At 37.6% G+C, this 10,512-nt stretch overlaps 1 protein-coding gene across 1 annotated transcript; it reads left to right on the top strand.

The window, feature by feature from the left end:
* The first annotated feature begins 4,023 nt into the window (after window positions 1-4,023).
* On the top strand, window positions 4,024-9,873 carry LOC125477731 (galactoside 2-alpha-L-fucosyltransferase-like). Its single transcript, XM_048585146.1, has 3 exons — window positions 4,024-4,420; window positions 6,635-6,763; window positions 8,426-9,873. Exons 1-3 carry the CDS (start codon window positions 4,024-4,026, stop codon window positions 9,871-9,873), a joined length of 1,974 nt encoding a protein of 657 aa, XP_048441103.1.
* Window positions 9,874-10,512: the final 639 nt, after the last annotated feature.

Raw genomic sequence — 10,512 nt, 5'->3', positions numbered from 1 at the left:
GCAACGATTGTCGATAAGTACTTTAAACCATTGCAAATGTACTTCACATCCTTCTCATCACAGAATCGACGAATGCACTGCAAGACAAGATATGTTTTGAAAGTCCTCTGGGTATTTAGGGTCTCACTGGATTAGGGTTTCTCGGTATTATCTGTGTAATAGGGTTTGTGTCAACCCTAGTAGTGTTTTATCTAGTTAATAGCCGTTTGTTTTCTTCTTGTTGTTCTCAACTTGTATAAGGGTCTTATCTAGTTGTCATCTCCTTAATCCAAGGAGCTTAGTTATGTTCCCTATGCCGGCTTCATAGCGTGATTCAAGGAAGTCCTAGGTTAGGGTCTTGAGTGTTGAGTGTAGTTTGCAACTCACTCAAACTCCTCTATATATTTGTATCTTGTTTTTGTTCTCAGTACGATGAACCAATACAAAAAATAGAAACTTTAAAAGTCAACATGGTATCAGAGCAGGCATCCTTATGAAGCCTGTCTTTGCATATCTCACCATTGTGATTTCCCTTCAGCAAGAATATGGCTGATGAGCATTCAGAGGGTGAAAGCACCATTGCTTCTCCTTCTACTCACATCTCTGAAGTGGATATCAATCCAAATCAACGACTCAGTTCAGTGTTACTGAATGAGTTCAACTATTTACCGTGGGCAAGAGCGGTTAGTCTCGCACTGGGTGGAAGATCCAAACTTGGTTTCATTGATGGCAGTCATCCTGCTCCTGGAGTCACTTCTCCTGAATATGGAGGGTGGCTTTGTAAAGATCAACTGGTCATGTCATGGCTGCTTAATTCCATGGAAAGGAAGATTGCTGAAATCTTCAGCTATTCCGAGTCATCACTCACTCTCTGGACAACTGTGAAGGAGATGTATGGTAATCAAAATAATTTTGCCCGCATCTTTCAACTCAAGAAGGATATCTCCAACGTTCAACAAGAAGGTAAAACCTTTGTTCAACATCTTGGTTCTCTAAGAAGCATGTGGTATGAGCTGGATGTTTATAGACCTCACACCACTGATCCCACTGTGCTTCTTAAAAGAACTGAAGAAGATAAGATATTTCAATTGATGTCTAGCCTGAGCTTAGACTATGAGGATTTGAGAAGCCATATCCTCATGAATCCTGAGCTACCATCCTTCACTAGTATTTGTGCAACCATCCAACGTGAGGAAGTAAGAAGAAAAGTCATGAACAATGGTACAAAAACCATTGTGACTAAAGCTAGGGCTTATCTGACAAATGAAAAAAGATACAAAGGAAAAAACCCTTTTCTAAAGTGCCTACACTGTGACAACATCGAGCATGTGAGAGATAAGTGCTGGATCCTGCATCCAGAACTTAAGCCGGATTTCATGAAGGATAAAACTACACAGAAGACAAGTCGAGCATATCCTCGTGCCAACACCACATCATCTTCATCTTTCAACAGTTCTGATCCATACAAACAGTTCACTGCAAATCCTGTTACTCTTATAAATGAGTTCGCAGCCTATCTCCATCAAAAGAAGGGTAGGGAGAATCGAGCTGTTGACCATGAAGATGGAAGTACCACGGCATTGCTTGGCAAGTTTGCTGGTTTCCTGGCCGATGCTGATTGCTTACCTCAACAAGACATGAAAGGTATCATAAATGCTTTCAAAACTGCTCTTAAAATTAATGAGTTGCATGATTTTTGGGTTGTAGATTCAGGTGCCATAGATCATATGACTAATCAAGTGTCAAAATTGCATAAATTTGAGAAACTTCATAAACCATCACATGTGTCTGTAGCTAATGGTAAAGGTGCTAGGATTGTAGGCAAGGGAAAAATTCACTTGATATCTGATCAAATAGAGTCCATGGCCTTATACGTGCCTTCGTTTCCATTCCAACTTCTCTCAGTGGGACAAATCACAAATTCCTTAAGTTGCGTAGCCATTTTTTCACCAAAAAATGTCATTTTTCAGGATCTTGTCACCAAGAGGAAGATTGGTGAGGGATTTTACCTAGATGGTCTCTATTACATATCGAAAAAGCTCTTCTAGTGGATTACAAGCCAAGTCTATACCCATCCGTGCCTTCATTCAAGATCAGTTTTTGTGGCACCAGCGACTAGCACACCCATCTCAACATGTTTTGTCCACCTTGTTTCCTGACTTAGACAAAGAACCAATTCATTGTGAAACTTGCCATATGTCAAAGGCAACAAAGTTACCCCTTGGTTCATCTTTGTCTAGAGTTTTTCATCTTTTTGAACTTGTACACTCGGATATATGGGGACCAACTAGTGAGTCTTTTGATGGTTACAAATATTTCATAACGTTTGTTGATGACTATTCAAGAGCAACTTGGCTATATTTGTTAAAATCAAAGAGTGAAGTGATGGAAGTGTTTAAAGACTTTCATAGTCTTGTTAAAAACCATTTTTCCTCTCAAATCAAAACTCTATGGTCTGATAATGGCACCGAATACATGTCCCAAGTCATGACTCAATATTTGAGCAACAATGGCATCATGCATCAAACTAGTTGTGTTGGCACACCTTAACAAAATGGTATTGCCGAGAGAAAAAATCGAGATCTTCTTGAAAAAACTAAGTCATTGATGTTCCAAATGAATGTACCTAAACGTTTTTGGTCTCAAAGTGTTATGGCAGCAACTGACTTGATCAACATGTTACCTAGCAGGGTTTTGGGGTTCAAATCACCAATGGAAATTGTCAAAAACAGAAAAGTAGACTTGTCACACCTTAAGGTCTTTGGATGCATTTGTTTTGTCCATGTTCAGTCCTTACATCAAGACAAACTTGACCCGAGGGCAACCAAATGCATTTTCCTTGGTTACTCATCCACACAAAAGGGATACAAATGTTACAATCCACAACTTAAGAGGTTAATTGTTTCCAAGGATGTTAGATTTCATGAAACTAACCCTCATTACAGCAAATCTCTGGATAGTACAAGTGAGGGGGAGTATTGCTTGGATCTGTTTCCATTGCCAAGAACTGAAATCCTTGCCACTGCAGTCACTCAACCTGATGCAATGGTGCATGTTCATCACACAAAGTTCCCTGCTAAAAATGACAACCAAAACTCAAGTAATGAGACCAACGCTTCTGCTGAAAATGAATCTCTCCACAATATTGCTCCTGAGGAATCATCCTACGAGTTGCAATCGACTACGCCTCGACGCAATCCTATTCGTGAAAGACACCCTCCAGCAAGACTGCAAGACTTTGTCACTTACAAGCCAAGGCATCCACTGTCCAACTACGTGTCCTATCACAAACTGTCTCCTAAACACATTGCTTTCCTGTGTACTATATCTGAGCATGTTGAGCCTCAGTCATTTCAAGAAGCAAATCAATCACCAGTTTGGCAGCAAGCTATGCAAGATGAACTGCATGCTCTTGATCAACATAAAACCTGGAGCATTGAGACACTGCCTAAGGGAAAGAAGACAGTAGGTTGCAGGTGGATATACAAGGTTAAATTCAACTCAGATGGGTCCATAGAAAGACACAAGGCAAGATTAGTGGCTCGTGGCTTTACTTATACATTTGATGTGGACTACAAAGAAACATTTACTCCTGTTGCAAAGATGAACTCTGTAAGAGTACTCCTTTCAGTTGCTGTTAACAAAGGATGGCTTATGTATCAAATGGACGTAAAGAACGCCTTTTTACATGGTGAGCTTGAAGAATAAGTCTACATGAGGTTACCCCCAGGTCATCCTCAAAGTCATGAACCTGATATTGTGTGCAGATTGCACAAATCAATTTATGGTCTTAAACAGTCACCAAGAGCTTGGTATGCCAAGCTCAGTTCCGTCCTCATAACGGTTGGTTTTAAAAGAAGCAACGCAGACTCTTCATTGTTCGTGCGCACTGGCACTGCTGGGAAATTGGTCGTCCTTGTCTATGTCGATGATTTGATCATCACAGCAGATAACACGGACGAAATAACTAAGCTCAAGCATTCACTACAACAACGTTTTGCAATCAAAGATCTTGGCATACTCAGATATTTTCTTGGCATCGAAATGGCTACCTCTCACAAGGGTTTCTTTCTCAGCCAACGGAAATACGTTCTGGACCTTCTCAAGGAAGCAAACATGAGTGATGCTAAACCTGTCCATACACCTCTTGACACGAAACTCAAACTTAGCTTGGATGGGCAACCACTTCCAAACATCAGCTATTATCAGCGTCTTGTTAGTAAGCTGATCTACTCGACTATTACAAGGCCTGGCATAGCCTATTTAGTAAGCATTGCTAGCCAATTTATGCACTATCCCACTATGGAGCATTTTAATCTTGTCAAAATACTACTTCGGTACCTAAAAGGTTCAGTAGGTCGTGGCATCATCATGAAGAAGAATGAGAGCACTGAGATCACCGGTTATTGTGATGCTAATTGGGCTGGTAACTCTATTGATCGTAAGTCTACAACGGGGTATTGCACATTTGTGGGAGGCAACCTTGTTACTTGGAAAAGTAAAAAGTAAGCAGTTGTTGCAAGATCCAGCACTGAGGCTGAATATCGAGCCATGGCATCTACTGCATGTGAACTAATATGGCTGAAAGGTTTGCTATGCGACTTAGGTGTCTTTACTCCTCAGTTCATGTCTCTTTTCTGTGATAACCAAGCAGCAATGCTCATTGCTTCCAACCCCGTCTTCCACGAGAGAACCAAGCACATCGAAGTTGATTGTCACTATGTTTGTGCACAAGTACAATCACAGGTCATCAAAACTCATTTTGTCAAGAGCTACGATCAACTCGCAGACCTATTCACTAAACCTTTAGCATCTCCTCAATTTCAGCGGCTTCTCGGCAAGCTTGGATCCATCAACCTTCTGGATCCAGCTTGAGGGGGAGTATTGAAAGTCCTCTGGGTATTTAGGGTCTCACTGGATTAGGGTTTCTCGGTATTATATGTGTAATAGGGTTTGTGTCTACCCTAGTAGTGTTTTATCTAGTTAATAGCCGTTTGTTTTCTTCTTCTTGTTCTCAACTTGTATAAGGGTCTTATCTGGTTGTCATCTCCTTAATCGAAGGAGCTTAGTTATGTTCCCTATGCCGGCTTCACAGTGTGATTCAAAAAAGTCCTAGGTTAGGGTCTTGAGTGTTGAGTGTAGTTTGCAACTCACTCAAACTCCTCTATATATTTGTATCTTGTTTTTGTTCTCAGTACGATGAACCAATACAAAAAATAGAAACTTTAAAAGTCAACAATATGCTATCTGCAAGTGCATCTTTCCACACAGAAGACATGAGACTACGAAAATTATAAGCTAGAAAACAAGTGATACTATCTATCTCCAATCTCCATATCCGTTTTCAACGTGAATAAGAGTAGCACACGTGTTTGAACGTACTAGAAAGTGAAAAATGTAATGAGACCTGTAGGAAGCGCATCCTAAGTGCCAAGGAGGAAAACTTCGCGGTAACTCAGCTCAGCTCCGTAAGCTTGTAAACTGGGAGTGGATAAATCCCAAATCGTCGATTACGAATACTTTTGTCCTGTTCGTTTGGTGATCGTTAATTTTGCTAATCTCTGTCGTTTAGCTTTAATCTTTTGATTTAATGAATGCTAATATATGATTAGTGTATATCTAGCTTGATTCGAAATATGCCCCGAAAATCCAGGCCGCCAGCCTAATTGGGTAAATTTTAGATATGCCCGAAATCAAGGCCGCCGATTTTGGTCGTGGTGACGTTCCCTCCGTCCTCCGCCGCCTCTTTAGACTTTAGTTGATGGGCTTTGAGTACTTAAGCTTGGGCTTCTTTTTCCAATTTCATTGATGGGCGTGTCTTTGGATTCATGAAGAAGAAGAAGTTCAAATTTCAGATTAATCATTTATTTTGCTGGGCCCAGATTATTCTGTGCTAATTGTTTTGAGCTTTACAGATTTTTTTTTTATGCATCGGGTTTCAAACAGTACTTTACATCTCATAATATAAGTAATGAAAATAATATACTTTTTGTCTCCTTTCACTTGCTTTTTCTAACCCTCATATGTGGACTCTATTACTTTGGGCTAAATCTTAGCTGGAATTTGGTTTTATTTTTATTTTTATTTTTAAGTTTTAACACTTAACTCCATTTTAAAACAAATGTTGGAGTGTTTTGGGAGAGAGGGAGGAATGGAAAGGAAATTTTAAGACTTGCTCCAAATAATAAATATCATGAATAAATAATAGCAATGTACATTTATCACGCGTTGGTTCCAACAGTACAGGAACCTCAAATGGCCGAGCAAATCAAAACCACCAGCGTTGCGGGAACCAAGGGGCCAGACCACGTGATTCTTTTCCTCCTGCCGAGGCCGCCGAGTCTTCTGCAGCAACAGCCTTCTGGAGTCCTGACTTCCATATCCAGTTGAACACCAATATCATATTTTAGAATCTTCCAGTTGCACCAAATCCCACCTTAGGCGGATCACGTTTTCTGTGCCGTAGAAGAAGGTGCTTGGATTGGTGTATTTGTACATATTTTAGTCTCTTTGCTCTAAATGAATACAGAAAACTATCAACCACTGTCTGCAATTCTTCTAGCCATCTATCAGTTTCACTATTTCAGTTTTCTGAGATCTCTCTCATCGAAATTCAGGCAGATTACTCCCATGACTTTGACCAAGCTATTGTCAGCCCTCTTGGTCTCTCTTCTGTTTTTCGTCAACCTCTGTGTTGTTCTTCGAAACCCGCCTCCTGAACGAATCAACGCCTTCGCCGACGCCAGAATCATCGAAACACTCGTTCCAAATGAAACGAAACGGGGTAACATATTTGATAGTTTCTTTAATATTTGTTTCATTGTTTGGCTCAAGAGAAAAATGCAAGGAAAGTATAACAATGAGTTTTCTACGTTAATTCTAATGGTTACTTTTCCTGCATGCAAGATTGGGAGTTTGGGTATCAAAATTTGTTTATTTTAATTAGGTTCTTTAGAGAATGACCCTTGAAAATCCTATTTTTCAAACAAAAATCCGATTAATATTAAACATTCAAATAAAACTCAAATTTCAAAGAGAGTACTATTTTGATAAATATATAACCAATTATTACAACATATTTAGAACTTATGCCACAAGACCCTAATTATGTTAATAAATATTATTACTCACCCTAATTATGATTAGCAATTAACGCCGTATGGAAATTTTACCTTTTTTGTTTCATAAATTAATATTATTAACATTTATACATATATATATATATATTAATTTACCCATATTCATAAACAATTATAGGCACATTTTTCATATGGAAAAAAAAAAAGATTCTTTGTATAATCAGTTATTTTGCATCAAATAATATTGTTTGATAAAAAAAAAAAAATCAAGAATCAATTAATATTCTTTTATTTTGTAGATAAATTATTTTACACAGATTATTATATACATTAGCCATTTTGATTTGTTATTATATATGTGTGTCAAAAATAATTTATCCATATTTATATGTAAAGTATAAGTAAATTAAACTTTTTATAAGAATTAAACAATAGGTAAATTATATTGTAGGTACATTATGTTTCTAAAAAAAAAAAAAGGAAGATTGAAATTCAAAAACAAAAAGTAGTAGATATATTATATTTTCAATCAAATTACATTCCTTTATTTTGTAGGTAATTTTTTTAAAAGCATTATTACATATACCGGGCGCATTTTAGTAGTAGATATATTATTTTTTTAATCAACTTACATACCTTTATTTTGTAGGTAAATAATTTTACATACATTATTACATATATTGGGCACATTTTAGTAATATATATTTGCAATTATATTTTATTATATCAAATGTAGATAAATTAATATTGAATCAAATAACATTTTTTTTTTTTGTAGGTAAATTATTTTGCATGTACTATTACATATATTGGGAATATTTTATTACTAACACATATGTCCAAATAATTTACCTATGTTTTTATGTAAATTATTCCACCCTTTCGGTTTCCATTTGGTAAAAAATGACAAGATTAAATTAAAATTGTCTAATTTTATGCAAATTTGGAAAACAATTACGAAATCTAAAGGAAAGTATAACATTATTATTATTTTTTTTTTTTGGCCAGAAGCATTAATATACAATTTGTTATGATTTATTAATATGCAATGAATTTAAACATTAATACATTTTTTTTCATTAATCCCTCTCTTCAAATCTGCATAGAATTAAATGTATATATTAAAATTGTAATTAGGGTATTTTAAGCATCTAGAAAATGTAAAATTTGTAAAGTTAAACAGAATTAATGAATTTGCTTATGCGGAACCTAATCATTGGGTTTTACTCAAGTAAAAAGACTATGTTGGGTTTTATGTAAAGAAACTTGAGTTTCAAGGGCTAAAATCATATTTTCAGTATATGTCTATATATATTCCGCTCATTTTCTTACTTTCTTTCATGTTGTCAATTGCTATGTGCGTGCAGAGTATGATTCCGAAGATAAGCTACAAGATGGATTAATTGCTCCTGGATTTGATGAAGCCTCTTGCTTGAGCAGATATCAATCCAATTCATACAGAAAAGTTTCACCACAAAAACCATCTTCTCATCTTCTCTCCAGACTGAGAAGCTATGAAGATCTCCACAAGAAATGTGGACCCCACACCAAACCCTACAACAAAACCCTAGAACAACTCAAGTCCAGCAGTAACCCTAGCAGCACTAGCGCTGATAGTTCAGAAGAGTGCAAGTATGTGGTTTGGATATCTTACAGTGGCTTGGGGAACAAGATACTGACCATATCCTCCGCCTTCCTCTATGCCCTGCTCTCTAACAGAGTCCTTCTTGTCGACCCTGGAACGGACATGGCTGACCTCTTCTGTGAGCCCTTCCCTGAAAACTCATGGCTGTTGCCTAATGACTTCCCCTTAAAAGATCAATTCGTCACACTTGATCAGAAATCTCCCCATTGTCATGGAAACATTTTGAAAAAGAACAACACTAAGAACACTTCACCAGAATCAGTCACATCTTTTCTGTATCTCCATCTGGTTCATAATAATGATGATCAAGACAAACTTTTTTTCTGTGATGAAGAGCAAATTCCTATTGAGAAAGTGCCATGGTTGGTAATGAGAACAAACATCTACTTTGTTCCATCGCTTTTCTTGATGCCATCTTTCGAGCAAGAACTCGAAAAGCTCTTCCCCGAAAAGGAAACGGTTTTCCACCTCTTGGGTAAGTATCTTTTCCACCCTTCAAATCATGTATGGGGGATGATCACAAGGTACTACCAAGCTTACTTAGCAAATGCAGATGAGAGGATTGGGATTCAAGTTCGAACTTTTGAGCCGGGGCCTAGTCCCTTTCCGCATGTGATGAACCAAATTTATGCGTGTGTTTTCAAGGAGAAACTACTGCCTCTGGTAGAAAGGAGGAAACCAATCGTCACAGCTTCATCAGGGATGCCGATACTGAAGTCGGTTTTAATTACTTCTTTGACCTCGGGGTATTCTGAGGATGTGAGGAACATGTACTGGGAACATCCGACTGTGAATGGGGACACAATCGGGGTTTTCCAGCCTAGTCACGAAGAGCATCAGCAGACAGATAAGAATCTGCATGACCGGAAAGCTTGGGTAGAAATGTATCTGCTCAGTCTGTGTGATATGTTGGTCACAAGTGCGCAGTCAACTTTCGGGTACGTGGCTCAAGGTCTTGGAGGTTTAAAACCATGGATTCTGTACAAGCCGGAGAATCGAACGACGCCGGATCCGCCTTGTGGTCGGGTCAGGTCGATGGAGCCTTGCTCTCATGCTCCCCCGTTTTATGACTGCAAGGCAAAGAAAAAAGTGGATACGGGTGCAATTTTGCCTCATGTGAGACACTGTGAGGATGTGGCATGGGGACTTCAGCTAGTTGAGAGTCATTAATCTCACGATCGGTTCTTAGCTGTCTGATGCGAAATTTCAACATTTTCTATAACGATCGTATCCAAAAAAATATATTATCTCAAGAGTCCAAGACCACGTGTTTCGTCCGGCTGCGCACGGAGCCTCATCTTCATCCAATCCTTTGACCATGCTAAGGTTTTAGAGAAGCCCATATTCCTCAAGATCATATTCTAGAAGACTATTTTGAGAAATTTTTTAAAATATCATAAACGTATACATTATTTTTTAATTTGTCATATGAATTAAAAATTTAAGTGATTTGTTAAATTAATTTTTTGAAATTATAATTTGTCATCCCATTCTAACTTCGTTAAATCTTCCATCCAAAATAAGTTGCACATAACTTGTGTTTAGATTATCCTGGACATTACAACACCTTATAGAGTAATCAAATATAGGTGTAATGTTCTTTTCTTCTTTGTATAGTTATACTTGAATATGTAATTGTTAGTATTACTAAGGGTATATGTGTAAAGTGCTAGTTCTGTTAACACTATAAATACCAAGTGTATAACTAATTATTTTTAATGAGAAATACAAGTATTTTCAGTTTAGAGTTTTCTTCCTCTCTAAGCTTCCTCTGTAAGGCTCAATATGATATCACTCGCCCTCTGCCTT

This window comes from the organism of the source record quoted next, unplaced genomic scaffold (assembly GCF_019419815.1).
Source record: "Pyrus x bretschneideri cultivar Hongxiangsu unplaced genomic scaffold, Pyrus_bretschneideri_v1 Contig22, whole genome shotgun sequence".
In the NCBI taxonomy this organism is placed as follows: Eukaryota; Viridiplantae; Streptophyta; class Magnoliopsida; order Rosales; family Rosaceae; genus Pyrus; species Pyrus x bretschneideri.
Note: the sequence above shows the minus strand (reverse complement) of the source record. Positions and strands in the feature narration are given on the sequence as shown.